The 16,718-nt window shown below is 38.1% G+C and overlaps 1 protein-coding gene across 3 annotated transcripts in view; it reads left to right on the forward strand.

Annotated features, from left to right (window-relative positions):
* The window catches only part of ABCA5 (ATP binding cassette subfamily A member 5), a 59,817-nt gene that overhangs the window by 18,505 nt on the left and 24,594 nt on the right, over positions 1–16,718 (forward strand). For all 3 annotated transcript variants that reach the window (XM_048817538.2, XM_048817540.2, XM_048817539.2), the window contains exons 10-22: positions 1,879–2,026; positions 3,561–3,729; positions 5,419–5,477; positions 6,227–6,337; positions 6,606–6,781; positions 7,283–7,402; positions 8,324–8,462; positions 8,661–8,751; positions 9,026–9,165; positions 10,281–10,400; positions 11,418–11,619; positions 13,239–13,408; positions 14,551–14,678. In XM_048817538.2, coding sequence (XP_048673495.2) covers positions 1,879–2,026; positions 3,561–3,729; positions 5,419–5,477; positions 6,227–6,337; positions 6,606–6,781; positions 7,283–7,402; positions 8,324–8,462; positions 8,661–8,751; positions 9,026–9,165; positions 10,281–10,400; positions 11,418–11,619; positions 13,239–13,408; positions 14,551–14,678 — 1,773 coding nt within the window. The remainder of the gene's footprint in view (positions 1–1,878; positions 2,027–3,560; positions 3,730–5,418; positions 5,478–6,226; positions 6,338–6,605; positions 6,782–7,282; positions 7,403–8,323; positions 8,463–8,660; positions 8,752–9,025; positions 9,166–10,280; positions 10,401–11,417; positions 11,620–13,238; positions 13,409–14,550; positions 14,679–16,718) is intronic.

Here is a 16,718-nt window from a genome sequence, read left to right on the forward strand (position 1 = left end):
TCGAAACTATAGTCAACAACAGAATTATCAGACACATAGATAAACACGGCGTGCTGGGGAAGAGTCAGCATGGCTTTTGTAAAAGGAGATCATGCCTCACCAATCTATCAGAATTCTTTGAAGGAGTCAATAAGCATGTGAACAAGAATGATCCGATCTATGTAGTTTACTTGGCTTTTCAGAATGCCTTTGACAAGGTCCCTCACCAAAGGATCTTAAGCAAAGTAAGCAGTCATGGGAATAGAAGGAAGGTCCTCTCATGGATCGGTAACTGGTTAGAAGATAGGAAAGAAAGGGTAGGGATACCTAGGGAGGTGGTGGAATCTCCATTGTTAAAGGTTTTTAAGGCCCAGCTTGACAAAGCCATGGCTGGGATGATGTAATTGGTGTTGGTCCTGCTTTGAGTAGGGGATTGAACTAGATGACCTCCTGAGGTTTCTTCCATTCTATGATAAGTTTTCACAATGAAGAGAGGTAAATAGTGGGGTTCCCTGATGATCTGTACTGGAACTTGTGGTATTCAACATCTTCACAAATGATCTGGAAAAGGGGTTGGAGGGTGAAGTGGCAGAATTTGCCACGATACAAAATTATTCAAGATAGTTAAGTCCAAAGCAGACTGAGAAGAGTTACCAAGGGATCTGACAAAATTGGATGACTGGGCAACAAAATGGCAGATGAAATTCAGTGTTGATAAGTGCAAAGTAATGCACGTTGGAAAAAATAATCCCAGTTATACATACAAAAGGATAGGGTTTAAATTAGCTGTTGCCACAGGTCTTGAAGTCATTGTGGATAGTTCTCTGAAAACTTCTGGTCAGTGTGTAATGGCAATCAAAAAAGCTAAGAGAATGTTAAGAACCATTAAGAAAGGGTTAAATAATAAAACAGAAATATCATAATGCTGCTATATAAATCCATGGTGCACCCACAACTTGAATACTGTGTGCAGTTGTGGTCACCCCATCTCAAAAAGATATACTGGAATTGGAAAAGGTGTGGAGAAGGGTAGCGAAAATGATTAGGGTATGGAGGGATTAAAAAGATTGGGACTGTTCATTTTAGAAAAAAGATGATTAAGGAGGGATATGATAGAGGTCTATTAAATTGTGATAGGTATGGAGGAAGTGAATAGAGGAATGCTGTTTACCCCTTCACCTAACACACAAACTAGGGATTACCTAGTGAAATTGATAGGCAATAGGTTTAAAACACAAAAGGAAGTACTTCTTCACACAACTCACAGTTAACCTGTGGAACTTGTTGCCAGGGGATGTTGTGAAGACCAAAAGTGCCACTGGGTTTAAAAAAGAGTTAGATAAATTCATGGAGGATAGGTCCATCAATGGCTGTTAGCCAAGATGGTCAGGGACACAACCCTGTGCTCCGGGTGTCCCTAAACCTCTGACTGGTTGAAGCATCTGGCACTGGCCACTGTCAGAGACAGGATACTGGGCTAGATGGACCATTGGTCTGACCCGGTGTGGCTGTTGTTATTTAATATATAACTTTTACTTGTCAAGTTACTAATACACTGCAAATATTTGTCTTACCTCAATTTCAAATATTTTAAATAGTTTAATTTTTTTCTATAAATTTGTGAATTTTTTATTTTTTATTTATGGCACAAAGTATGACTTTTATAATTCCCTACAGCAAACAACTTAATATGAACTAAAATACTGTGTGCCATTATTTTTTTTTCTTTTGAAACTAGCATTTCATCCTCTTTGCATTTGTTACCATGACAACCGCCCACGCTTAGTTCTTATATAATATTACTTTGTAATTTTATTTTTGTACTGTGTTGTCATGTTTAATTTCAGGTTGATGAAAATACAGTTTGTAGTAGCTAAACTTTTTCATGTTGGTTTGCAGGTCATGCATCTGGAAGATTATCAAGATGGTGCAATATTTTCAAATTTAAATCACGGTCCTTATCCACTAGTTATTTCTCTTATTTTACTGGTTCTGGATAGCATGTTTTACCTACTTCTAGCTGTCTATCTTGATCAGGTCATTCCAGGTATGTTGTTTAGAATCTGAGATAAATATTGAACAGAACCACATAGGTCCTGAATTTCACAACTCCACTTGAAGTCTGTGGCAGCTTTGGGTGCTAAGCGCTTCTGAAAACCAGACCCTTAATTGATGGCTCTAACATACTGTATTTAAATAAAGTGTCCAAGACACTTTGGTATATAGTAATGCCACTTTCTATGTTTTTTTGCTTTAACTTCATGTAAAGCAACACTCATGTCAGGCAAAAAGATGAGAAGTGTGGCTGTTAAATATTTATAAATGTATTTATAAATTACTTATATTTTAAAGTAATATTTATGATTTTTCATTCAAATGAATTTTACTTTTCTGAAATATGCTAATGAAGTGGAAAAAAACCACACAGATTGGGATTTGATTCTGCTTGGTTATATTTTGTTATATCTATTTTGTAGTCGCCCCTTCTCAAAAAAGATATATTTGAATTGGAAAAGGTTCAGAAAAGGGCAACAAAAATGATTAGGGGTATGGCATGTCTGCCACATGAGGAGAGATTAATAAGACTGGGACTTTCCATCTTGGAAAACAGACAATTAAGGGGGGATGTGATAGAGGTCTATAAAATCATGACCGGTGTGAAGAAAGTAAATAAGGAAGTGTTATTTACTCCTTCTCATAACACAAGAACTAGGGGTCACCAAATGAAATTAATAGGCAGCAGGTTTAAAACAAACAAAAGGAAATATTTTTTCACACAACGCACAGTCAACCTGTGGAACTCCTTGCCACAGGATGTTGTGTGAAGGCCAAGACTATAACGGGGTTCAAAAAAGAACTAGATAAATTAATGGAGGATAGGTCCATCAATGGCTATTAGCCAGGATGGGCAGGGATGGTGTCCCTAGTCTCTGTTTGTCAGAAGCTGGGAATGGGTGACAGGAGATGGATCACTTGATGATTACCTGTTCTGTTCATTCCCTCTGGGACACCTGGCACTGGCCACTGTCAGAAGACAGGATACTGGGCTAGATGGACCTTTGGTCTGACCCCGTATGTTCTTATTATTGTTCCAGAATAATTTTCTTTCCTTATTGACCAAGCTGTTATCACAGTCTTTGCAATTGTTGTTCTTGGGAATTGTGTCTGTCCAAGATGTTATGTTAAGTTATTGATGTGTTCATAAATGTGATACACCTGGGAACAAATGTATTAATACCTATGAACAAATTTCTCTCTACTGCATGTGTGAGATCTTTCAATACAAATTCCTTTGCTTCTAATCTTTTTCTCTGTGATGTGGGTATATAAATCACTCTTCTCAAGATCCTAATTCTGAAAAGTATTTAAGTACTTGCATAAATCCATCACTTCTCAGCAAAACACTTAAGGATAGACTTTGCTGAATAGGGATGCTTTCCTTAATCAGAACCGTAGTGATGGGTTTAATGATAAGCAATGTGGCATGATCAGGCCCAGTTTTCTTAGCCAAAATCCAAACACTGAGTCATATCTGTTCTTAACATTCAGAAGGCTTGCTTTCTTTCTTTCTTATTGCTTAGGTGAGTTTGGATTAAGACGGCCATCATTTTTCTTTATGAAGCCCTCGTTTTGGTCAAAGCGCAGAAGAAATTACAAGGAGTTATATGAGAGTAGTGTTAATGGAAGCTTAAGTTTCAGTGAGATGGTTGAACCTGTATCTTCAGAATTTCAGGGAAAAGAAGCTATCAGGTATAACTTCCTGCAATGGTACAGATTTATTGTCGTACTTCCCCTGTTTTGTGTGTGCCTGGGAATTAACAGTAATTTTTAATCTGTTGATTCAAATAGCATATGGTATGCATTACATCTAGTTCTTTACACGTTAAAGTAGCAATTGTCCATTTTCTGTGAAGCCACATCTTCCATTATATGGATGTTTTCCAAAGATGACAAAGTTGGTTTTGGAAAAGGAAATGTTTAACCTACTGTATGTAAATCAAACCAAACCTTCTGAAAATAGTCCTAGTCTAGCAGGATGAAGCCACATGAAATCCAGGTTCTTTGGTTTCAGTGATGCCATAAATGATTTCAGATGCTGAAGTCAGGTGGGTTTACAGTTCAAGAAAAAAAGACTTTCTCTGTTAAATCTTGAAAACTGGATTCAGATATGTTTTGTAAATCCCTTTTGGTATTTATGTGAAGAATTGCACATTCCACCAAAGCCACACAGGGGAGCCACTAGACTAGCTTTACAACAACACTGTAAAAGCGATCCATTTCCAGCACCTTTTGCAGTCCATGTGGAAAATGACATTAATTCTCTTAAATCTGTACCTTCGTATATTCCCAATATTTTAATATAAGCGTTTATTCTGGATCATCCATATGAGCTATTAAATCACTGTTATAGTGGCATGATAGACATTGGGAAATAATCTAAATCTCCATTTTTTTACATGGTTCCATTAGTCTCAAACAAAAATATTTGTGTTCAGTAGCCAGAATCAGACCGATTTTTTTTTTTTTTTTGGTTAATGTCTTAAAAAGTTGTTTTGAATAAATCCACTTCAGTGTGAAGAATCAGGTTTTCTCCCCAGATCGTCCTAAGCTCATATAAAATGCTGGATCATTCTTACTCCTTAGCTGATTCCACATCAACCAACGCTTTCCCCTTTGTCACTGATGTCAGCACCATCCTCCCATATCTGTGATCTTCTCACACAAAGATTTCATACCCTTTCCCCCTACCTTGCTCTCTACACATAGATCACACCTCCTGACTTTATCTGTACGGCCACTGCTCTTTCTGAGTTCATATAGTTCTCAAAGACCAACTTCTGTCCTGGCGCCTTTGGAGAAACTAGCTGAACTACCTTTATCTGAATAAGTTTGAGGCGTAATTGCGGGGGGAGGACAGGGATTTCATATAGCCTCTTTAGGAGAGGAAAAACATACTGTGGTTAACTTTAGTCTTACTTACCGCCACTTTGTCCACTACATTTCACCTCTTCCGTCTACCATCTGTCTGTCTCCTGTGAGCTAACTGGGGCATAGACTCATAGAATGGGCCTTCTATTCTGTTTAGAAACTGCCTAGTACATTGTTGGTGCTATGAGAAATAAATAACAGTATGGGTTACTTAGCGAATTATTCGGCTGCCATGGTAGAAAATACTGAAGTCCATGAGGAACACCCTCACCCCCTATTGCCAGCCCAGAGAGGCAATAATATAAACAATGCACGCAAAAGATTGCAAAAAGATGTCCACTCTCTTGGTTTATACATGTTTCTCCAACCCATTTGTGTGATTTCAGGATAGCAGTAAAATGTGTCAAAACCTTTCTATATCACCATTGCAGAGCTGTTCATCTTGATCTTTCCTTGCAAAAGAAAATAATATTTTAAGCTCTTCTTTAATAAAATGACGTCTTCTTTCAGAATCAGCTGTGTTCAGAAAACTTTCCGCAAAAAGGGTGAAACTGTGGAGGCTCTCAGAAGTAAGAAAATGTCTAGCTTCTAAGCTACTTATCAGAAATGGAAGGAGAAATAACCCATGAATAATGTCTTTTGTGCTTTTTCTTTGGGTGGGAGCATGAAGTGTTAAGTATGGTTGTGTGTGTGCTCCCTTGTGTCTTTAGCCAGTCTGCCTGTAACAGTATGACAAAGGGGCTCATAACAGACTCTGTAGCCTCCTCTTTGGTCCTTTTCCTTGTGGGGTGTCGTCTTTCCCTTCCATGCTCCTAGTCCCCTTTTCTGTCTCCTAACTCCAGTAAGTATGCACAGAGGGACCTCTTACTGGCTCCCATGAGCTAGTGGTATGGGAGCCTCCAACTCAGTGGTTCTCAACTGCTTGCAGCCCAGTCAGCACACAGCTGTGGCCCATGTGACATCCTCAGGGCCATAAGGGAGTATATATATCATGTGCATGTGGCCCGCATAACACAGAGAGAGCTGCATATGTGGCCCACAGTGGTAAATAGGTTGAGAACCACTGCTTCTAAGCTCAGGTCTCCTCATAGGCAGTGCTAGCAGGGCATCTTATCCCCACTTTTATTTATTGCTGCTGTTGCAGTTTTACCAGATTGTGTTCAAATGTTGAAGTAAGATGTTCCTTGGAATACAAAGTAAATGCATACCCTATATGTCAGTATTTGAATTTACTGCAGTGACATAAGCCTGTGCAGAATAACACAACATATGTCATTAACTTCTTATTTCACTTGTTCCTTTCTTCTTTCTGGGTCAGGTTTATCCTTTGACATATATGAGGGTCAGATTACAGCTTTACTTGGGCATAGTGGAACAGGCAAGACAACACTGATGAATATTCTTTGTGGACTCTGCCCACCTTCTGATGGTAAGAATTCTCTGGCTTTAGGGGAAAAATAGGATGTGTATGGCTGTAATCTACGTATTTTAATGTCCTTTTTTCCTTCCTTCAAAACCTGAGGCCACTGATGTTTGAGGATATTTCAAGTTACACTCGTTTTCTCAGGCGATCTGAAATAGGTTAATTTTAAATTATACGTACATTTTAATTGATGACATTAGTCTGTGTATGCTGATGATCAAAGTAGTGGTTGGGTTTAAAAACACTTAAATTCTTTTTACATTTTGTTCTTTAGGGTTCGCATCTGTCTATGGACACAGAATCTCTGAAATTGATGAAATGCTCGACGTAAGAAAGATTACGGGAGTTTGCCCACAATTAGATATACATTTTGACGTATTAACTGTGGAAGAGAATTTATCAATATTTGCTCATATTAAAGGGATATCTCCCAATCTTCTGATACAAGAGGTACGTCACTCAGATATAAATTATATACAATGTGTATTCACTGTTAATATAGCTTTATTGATAGCATAATGGAAGTCACTTTGCAAGTCTAGTTTATAATAAAAGACCAATACACTATTTTATTAAAGAGGGAAAATATAGGAAGATACTTTAAGTAAAGTTTGTTGAATTTGTTTGTTCTACTATAACGAAATATTACTGGAACATATAAATACTAATGCTTGTTTACAAACATTGGCCTCCTATAATTTATCCAGTCTTGGTAGGTTAAACTTCAAGGCCCTGATCCTGTGTAATAGACACTGTTGACAGTTGGTACAGGGGTTTGCCTCCAAGAAGATCGTTCGAAGAAAGGGGCTTAAAAATGTTAATTAGAACAATTTAAAATGATCAATAATTTGTCAAAATGTAACATAAGACTGCTGATAATTATGCCAGTCACGTTTTAATCACTGTATCTCATTTTGGTTGACATGAAACACTTCTGTTATATTTTTAAAGGTGCAGAAAGTGATGAATGATTTGGATATGCAGCCCATCCGAGATAACCAAGCTAAAAAATTAAGTGGAGGGCAGAAGAGAAAGCTGTCGATAGGAATTGCTGTTCTTGGGAGCCCAAAGGTAAGGGGGCATAAGCACAGTCCTAAGTTACTGCTTGTTCCATATATATGCATGGATAGTGTACCCGTGTTCATATTACTTGGCAATTACAAGCGATGCAAATAAGAAGGTGCAAAAATATGTCAACTCTTCCTATGTTTCATACTGACTCTGGCTTAAACAATTTAAAATTGCCAAGTTGAAGCATGCATCCTTTACATTGCAAAGAGTTAACTGTGTTAATGAATGTAGAAACTGGATTATATCATTCTTTTCTGTGGTAAATTAGCATAAAAGGTTACACTGCATCTGGAATGGAGGGTAGCACATTGCACCCTCTAAAAACAGTACAGTACAAGTTGTCAGAGAGAGCAGGCTCATGACCTGAAAAAGCCATGCAAGCACTTGGGACATGACAGGCTCTTTCTGATTACAAAGTTAAATGGTTGCTATTTGTGACCTATACGGTGTGATGCTCCTTTAGACTGGGTACATGTTTAAAGGTTGCAGTGTACAGATGTAAGTAACAATACCCTTCATTATTTCCTACCTTTTTAAAAATATACATATTAAATGTCACCAACTATTGGTAAAAGGAACTAATGTGTCTTTTTACCACTGTAGTTTAAATTTATTTATAGTGGGAACCGAATGTATCCAGTTGTGAAGATGCATTTCTGAGGTAGTTTGTGGTTTTTCTGTTAATCAGAAATAGGTGATGAACTTTCTAAAAAAGTAAATAGTTATGATGGATGTTTTGCATACCTTTTAGTTGGTTAAGGTAAGAAATTTTTCCCACCCTACCTTTAAACAAATAGAGCAAAACTGCCCTTGAATTAATAGTCTTCCTGGTTTCTGTAGGATTTTGTGATGTGGGTATCTCAGATGGTGACTATGGAGGGTTTGGATTTTTTTATACCTTTTTTCCTAACCATGGTGTAGGTTTTACTTTTGGATGAACCAACTGCTGGTATGGACCCATGTTCTCGGCACATTGTTTGGAATCTCCTGAAAAACAGACAAGCCAATCGGGTAACAGTATTCAGTACTCATTTCATGGATGAGGCAGATATTCTTGCTGGTGAGTTTTGCTGTGGCCCTGTGGGACACATTTACTGGGGGCTTGCAGAGTGTAAAGTAGAACTGTATTTAGCATATAAGGTGAACAGGTGCTCTTTCCGCTGTCAGTAGACAGCAGAGTTTTCTCTCTTTGGTCATGCCATTGTTTTATGAGTAGACTGCTGGTCCTCAGAATAAAAATGCCTGGTTTTGTTTCTAGATCGAAAAGCTGTGATTTCTCAAGGGATGCTGAAATGTGTTGGCTCGTCTCTCTTCCTCAAAACCAAATGGGGAATTGGCTACCGCTTGAGGTATTATTTTTTAGTTTATTAGCCACCTTCCTTGTGTCATGTTATTTGCTTTGTCTTCCCCTTAAGGTGTAGGATAATTTAAAATTATCCTCCTAAATTTTTAAAGGTTTTATTTTTCTGTCTTGTTTGGGAAGATCAGATATCACTTTCACTCTGTTTTGTTGCTCTGTTTCACTCTGTTTTGTTGATCAGATATCACTTTCACTCTGTTTTGTTATGCTTTCAAAAAATGGCGATGAAGAAACAAAGGTTTTAAAATACTTTGTATTTTTAGTATGCATATAGATGGGTATTGCAATATAGAAGCTACAACAGCCTTGATCAGACAGCATATCCCTGGAGCCAGCTTGGTACAACAGAATGAACTGCAGCTTGTGTATACCTTACCTTTTAAAGACATGGACAAGTTTTCAGGTATGATGCTATTGTAATTCAGTGCTGAGCTAATGTGGGGGGTGGGGAGAGAGGAGGAAATCAGCTGATCATAATGGTACCTTCAGAGAAGTATGTTGTCATTTTTCTTCATATATTGTGATAGACCCAGGCCAGTTGGGTATAGCAGAGTAGTAGAAGGCAGATATATTGGCCACTGGATAAGCAGTTTTCTGTTCTGTGACTGACCAGAGCAGGGGCTGCTCCAGGCTAGGGTGGACACATGACTCCAATTAGCCTGCAAAAAGTCAGCTGAAACCGTTAGGCTAATGAGAACACCTGACTCCAATATATAGAGTCAAATCCTCCTCTGAATCAGATGGAGAGAGAGCTTGAATTGACAACTTCTACCTAAACGGTGAGTGACTTCAACTCCAATCTAGAGAGTCATTCTCTCTCTCTCTCTTTCTCTGGCCCAATGAACATTTATGTATTCATAAAAAGTAGAGCCGCTTCAACAGAAGAGATTGGTAGCAGAATGCCTATAGCCTGGTGATTAGGACCCTTCATCTGAGAAGGGGAGATATGAATTCATGTCTTTGCTCAAGAGTGGGGATTCAAACCTGGGTCTCCTACAACCCAAGCAACCACTGGGCTAAAAATTACACAGACACATGCAGTTTCATGTGGAGGTGGGGGCTGTATGCATCTTTTTGCGAATAAACCATTCAGAAAATTTCGTTGAGCTTTATTACTAGGATCACTTGGGACAAAGCACAGGTCTGACAGGTGCTACTTAAGGACTCATTTTTAAATTAATTTTAACTCATAAACTATTTAATGGACTGACTTGTAAGTTCTCACAAGATTCATTCTGTACTTGGAGAGTAAATGCTGTTGTTTTGAGGAGAAGGTGCTGGGTTTCTCATACCTAATGTACTGATTGAAGATCTGCTTTAAACGCAAAACTCATCTCAGCATTAACTGTAGCACCATGGCTTAGGTCTCTGTAATTAACATGTTGTACATACATCGTGTGTATTCATTGAAGAGTCTCACCTTGGGGGGCACACTATGTCGTTTTATTAAATCAGAGGCAATTCTGGTGGGCAAATGTAATTTTGTTGCCAAGCAATCACATTATTTCACCTCTACAGGATTATTTTCTGATCTAGACACTCATTCACATTTGGGTGTTATTACTTATGGAGTTTCCATGACAACCTTGGAGGATGTGTTCCTGAAGCTGGAAATTGAAGCAGAAATTGATCAAGCAGGTGAGATGTAACTATAATATTTACCGTTTTCTTTGTGACTTGATTAGTTGTGGTTAATTTTTGTAAGATTATATTTAGCACTTTTCACTATGAAAAGCAGAAATAATAACAAAAATGTCCTATCATAGAATATTACTTCAAACTGTATGTGACACTTACGATCCCACGTGCTGTTGTGGGCTCCTTGAAATACCTGACCAGAACAGCAAACAAAGGGCAAAGAAGTTGGAGAATGATCCCTGTCTGAAGTCCAGAGCTGTACAGGTCTTGTGCTGACGCTCTGTATATGGATGAATTTCAGGGTCCTTAAATCTAATATCCTTCTTTTTTTTTTTAATAAGGTAGATTTTTGTGGCCGAAAGTTCAAAAATATACTTTTCCCTATGGGATTTTGCATTTGCATTCAATTGTGGACACAGGAAATACAATTTCGATTTCCAACCACTTGATTTGAAAAAATGTATTTGTACCTATAAATAGAATTTAAATATCTAACCATCATTTATACCCACAATTATTTGCACCCCATATGATTGTGGATGTAAAATCAGAGGCCTATTTGAAAAGCTTCTTGCTATCCTTTAGGAGATTACTCCAAAAGTAAAGCAATACCCTTCTAGTGTCCATGTTTAATAGATAAAAGTATCCTCACCTTTCTAGGCTTTGTTGTTAACCACAGGGTACTGAACTGTCCTATACCTGGAAAGCTGTTTAGAAAGAGTTTAACAGCTGAATAATCCATGATATCTAGCAATATTGGTAGTTGCATAGGCTAAATTAATTAGGCTAATTAAAATCTCTGTCTTTTGGGTATATGCTGGTTGCGTAGGGGATCAGAAAGGGGTTTTTCTGCTTCTGTACAACATTGCACAGTTTGTTTAGAAGCATTGTATAGACTTTCTACCACCATCACTTGGCTACTCCTGAAGGCAGGGTAACACATCACATGATCCAGTGACTTGATCAGGAAAGGTAAATTGTATGTTTCCATTTCTATCCCCCTTCCTTTCCATACAGATTATAGCATATTTAATTCCCAGTCAGCAGGCGAGGAAATGGATACAAAATCGTTGGATGAGATGGAACAAAGCCTACTGATACTCTCTGAGACAAAATCATCTGCAGTAAGCAATACCGCTCTCTGGAAACAGCAGGTGTCTACTATAGCAAAGGTTCACTTCCTTAACTTAAGACGTGAAAATAAGTCAGTGGGAATTATGTAAGTATTAAGATGACTTCCCGTTTCATTTACCAAAATCCATTTATGAGTGTCAGAAGTTCAAACATGCTTAGATATGTTTTAGCAGTTTGTTTTATACCTGTGGTGTATAATGTAGCTTTTCATCATGGTTTTTAAACTGGACATTAAGAATGTTAGATGAGTTGGAGGGCGTGACATTGGAGTTAAGCTCTTTAGTTTATGGAGACGATGTCATATAACTGGCAGACATGTTTGAATTAATCATGGTGTTCTTTGCTGCCATGGAAAATCAGTGTAGTAGGCTTGAACTTACAATGAAGACATAGTGGTTGCATCTTGGAAAAGGGGCATTAGAGAAAGTGTTGAAATGCAGAAGACGTAGAACTAGTGGAATCTTGTATGTGCTGTGGAAGCTTGATCAGTGCCGACAATTCCACCAAGGATTAGGCTAAAAGATGTGGCTTAGCCATGAGTGCTGCACAGAAACAGATGAAAATATGGACTGATCAAAACATTACATTTGGTACCAAAGTGAAAATTTATCACACCAGTGTACTAACAGTATTACGCTAGGGTCTGGGAGCAGCTGCATTAAATGAAGCAAACATCAGAAAGTTGCAGGCAGTAGGGATGAGAGTTTTTTTGAAAGATGGCAAATGTAAAGTGGAATGATTTTAAGACAGATGAAGTTAAATGGCGAGGGGAGGATGTGAAATCAGGACATGGGAGTGATTACAATCAAAAAGATCGCAATGGTGGGGACACTGTAGAACAGGGGTTCTCAACCTTTTCCTTTCTGAGGACCCCCACAAAATACTATAAAAACTCCAGGGCCCAGCGGTGTCGGCTCTGGGCCGGGGGTGGGCCCTTGGGCATCAGTATAGTTTGACTTCTGTTTTGGGTGGGCAGGGATTCGGGCTCTGGATTTTAGCCGCGGGGCCGCACGGCCCCTGTGAAAGGGTTCACAGACCCACTGTTGAGAACCGCTGCTGTAGAAGACAAACAGCTAATAGGATGCCAAAGAAAATAATGCAGACACAACCAAGGTCAGTCTGACCTAGAGGCTGACCACTGCCTAGATGGTGTGACATCATTTGCCGGGGCATGATCAGGCTGTTTTTATTGGAGGAACAAGATCATGAACAAGAGTGAAGGGTGATGCTGTGCTCCCGTGTTTGCAAAGATGCCTTTGGGGGAAAAAGAGGATGGTGATGATTGTGTGTAATGTAGATAAGCATGGCTATCATAATACTTGCTGCTGCTGTTGAATATTTGCTTCCCTCGGCATGAGCCTCTTCTGTAGGTAACACTGATGATAATATGATGTATATACTATTTTGGTTACGTTGCTGCCTGCGGTAGCCTCCAACAATCACTTCCTTTTTTCCAGAGCAATTTTGAATTATGGTAAGAAGTGAATAACGAGCTTTGCCTTTTATATATTTAGTTTTCGTTAACTGTAGTCTGTGGACTGAATCGGGGTATTCATGATTAGACTTCCATTAACTGAAATGATAATGTCTGTATCTATAGTGGGTCTGAGGCTGACACCTGAGGGACAACTTGTTTTGAATAATATGCAAATAATGTGGATCAGTTTCCACTGAACTTTACTTAAATCACTTTATTTCTTTCAGGTTGTTGCTTTTTTTAGTTTTTCTTGCAGTTCAGATTTTAATGTTTCTTATACATCACTACTTCAAAAATTCTGTGGTTCCCATCAAACTTTCCCCAGATTTGTACTTTCTGAAGCCTGGAGAAAAATACAACAAGTACAAAACAAGTCTCCTCCTTCAGAACTCCACAGGTGAGAAGAAAAAAAAGCAAATACAGTTATACTGGATTACTGTCGTGTATTTAATACTCCAGCTTTAAGAAGGTGTTTTTAAACATTTAAACATCCCATTGGTATGAGAGATTAAACCACACGTAACGTGAAGGGAGGTGGAATGTAGCCTGGAGCTACAAGAATGATCACTGCAATGAATGGCTGGTGGTTGAATTTTTTTTTAATTTGCAACTTAGAAAACATAAAAGCATCTAATATTCTTTAACATGGGAACATTCCAGTGTTAATCAGTCATGGGTGATGACTAAAGCTGAATGAACCTCTATCCAAACTTGATTCAAACCAGAGCTGTCAGGAGCTGTATGATTAAGATCCAGAAATTCTTCAGGTTTTCCATTGTGGGGCATTCTGACTCTGTATGCTGCTGTGGGAATGAAAATGGCTTTCTTAAATGACCCACCCATGCAATTTAAGGGTGGGACTTTCAGAAGTTCCCAGCGCTGAAGTCAGTGGGAGCAGAGTTAGGCCAATGCTGAGCACTTTTGAAAAGTCCACCTTAAAAGTAGCGTGGTTAAATTCCATATCCATCCACCCTTATTTTTTTAAGGTTTTGCTGGGTAAAGTCCATGAACCTCTCGTCATGACAATAAGAAAAACGCATTGGGTGTCCAGTATCTTAGACCCACGCCGTTTGTATACCTTATAACCTCCATTGTCTGAACCCTGAATTCCAAAAGAGAGTAATGTCCGATCCATGATAAATAACTCCAGTTAAAACGAGTCTCTCTCACTGAAACCTTGAGTATCCAAACTTATCCAAGTGCCCTGTGGTATTTTTATAATCCATTTCTGAACTATAATTTACTTTAATTTGATGTACACAGCAAAAAACCTTCCTTTTTTCTACGTTTTTTGTGTGGATGTTGAAGGAGGGAGCTAAAATCAAAACATAAGCACTATTTAAAATATTTGAAGAGTCTATACATGTAGAGAAACAACAACAACTTCTCATAAAGAGGATTATATGGGAGAATTACTCTCTCTCTCTCTCTCTCATTATCTTGATATAAATGCGTTCATAATTTCAGTGTAAAGTTTGCATGCAACCAGATGCTTTTGTGATGAATAGTCATGTCTTCTTCCTTATTGCCTTATACTAGGATCAAATATTGATGATCTCATCAGTGCTCTCAGAAGCCAGAAGATATTGACTGAGATGTTCAATGACAGCGATTACGTGTCGGCTGCGCCCCACAGTGCAGCTTTAAATGTGTCGCTTTCAGAACAGGTAAGGAAGATGGGCCCATGTTGTGGTGCTGCTGGCCTTTTCTGGGTACCTCAGAAGTAGTTTTTGGTGCTCGGTTCTCTAAAAGATGTTTTCAGGAGATGATACGATTGCTCATATTTAAATTAGGGCTGTTACGCAATCACAGAATACCATTTATTTAAATATTTTTGGATGTTTTCTGCATTTTCAAATATATTGATTTCAGTTATAACACAGAATACAAAGTGTACCATGCTCAGTTTATGTTTATTTCTGATTACAAATATTTGCTCTGTAAAAAAACAAAGAAATTGTATTTTTCAATTCCCCCATTAAAAGTACTGTAGTACAATCTCTTTATTATGGAAGTTGAACTTACAAATGTAGAATTATGTACAAAAAAAACCTGCATTCAAAAATAAACCAGTGTAAAACTTTGGAGCCTACAAGTCCACTCAGTCCTACTTCTTCAGCCAATCGCTCAGACAAGTTTGTTTACATTTGCAGGAGAGAATGCTGCCAGGTTCTTGTTTACAATGGGACAGGCGTTCTCATGGCACTGTTGTAGTTGGCGTCACAAGATATTTATGTGCCAGATGTGCTAAAGATTCATATGTCCCTTCATGCTTATACCACCATTCCAGGGCACATGCGTCCATGCTGATGATGGGTTCTGCTTGATAACAGTTCAAAGTAGTGTGGGCCAACGCATGTTCATTTTCATCAGCTGAGTCAGAGGCCAATATTAGAAGGTTGATTTTTTTTTCTGTAGTTTCCACATCAGTCTGTTGCTCTTTTAAGACTTCTGAAATCATGCTCCATACCTCGTACCTCTCAGATTTTGGAAGGCACTTCAGATTCTTAAACCTTGGGTCGAGCGCTGTAGCTGTCCTTAGAAATCTCACATTGGTACCTTCTTTGCATTTTGTGAAATCTGCAGTGAAAGTGTTCTTAAAATGAACAGCGTGTGCTGGGTCATCATCCAAGACTGCTATAACATGAAATATATTGCAGAATGCAGGTAAAACAGAGCAGGAGGTATGCAGTTCTCCCTCAAGGAGTTCAGTCACAAATTTAATTAACACATAATTTTTTTAACGAGCGTCATCAGCATGGAAGCATGTCCTTTGGAATGGTGGCCGAAGCATTGAAGGGGCATACGAATGTTTAGCATATCTGGCACATAAATACCTTGCAATGCCTGTTACAAAAGTGCCATGCAAATGCCTGTTCTTACTTTCAGGTGACATTGTAAAAAAGGAGGCACCATTAATCCCCATAAATGTAAAGAAACTCGTTTGTCATAATGGTTGGCTGAACAAGTAGGACTGAGTGGACTTGTAGGCTCTAAATTTTTACATTGTTTTGTTTTTGAGTGCAGCTGTGTAACAAAAATATCTAATTTTGTAAGTTGCACTTTCACAATAAAGAGATTGCTCTATAGCACTTGTATGAAGTGAATTGAAAAATACTATTTTTAAAATTATTTTTGCAGGTCAAATATTTGTAATAAAAATAATAATATAAAGTGAGCACTGTACGCTTTGTATTCTGTGGTGTAATTGAAGTAAATATATTTGAAAATGTAGAAAAACATCCAAAATATTTAATACATTTCAATTGGGACTCTATTGTTTAACAGTGCAATTAAAACTGCCATTAATCGCAATTAATTTTTTTTAGTTTGCGTGAGTTAACTGCAATTAATTGACAGCCCTAATTTCAATTAGGGTGATAGTAACAGTTAAATATAGTCTGTGCTATGCAACCCGAACCTCCACTAGCCTTTCCAGACACTTAGGGTTTTTAAAGAATAAGTTAATTCTAGAACTTTTCAAATGTGGGTTAATGAAGAAATGAAGAAAATACTGCTTTCTGCCTGGCAGAAGATAGCTTGTCTATTAATATACTGGAAATTTTAGCAAGGTAAACGTACCTTCAGTATACTAATTACACTAGCTTAGTAAAATTTCCATTGCACATTTTTCCATATTGAAATCAAAAGTCAAGAGAGAACTTACTTAATTTGTTTTTATATGCCTGACAGTATGTAAATGCATG

Source organism: Caretta caretta, chromosome 14 (genome assembly GCF_965140235.1).
Source record: "Caretta caretta isolate rCarCar2 chromosome 14, rCarCar1.hap1, whole genome shotgun sequence".
Lineage (NCBI taxonomy): Eukaryota > Metazoa > Chordata > Testudines > Cheloniidae > Caretta > Caretta caretta.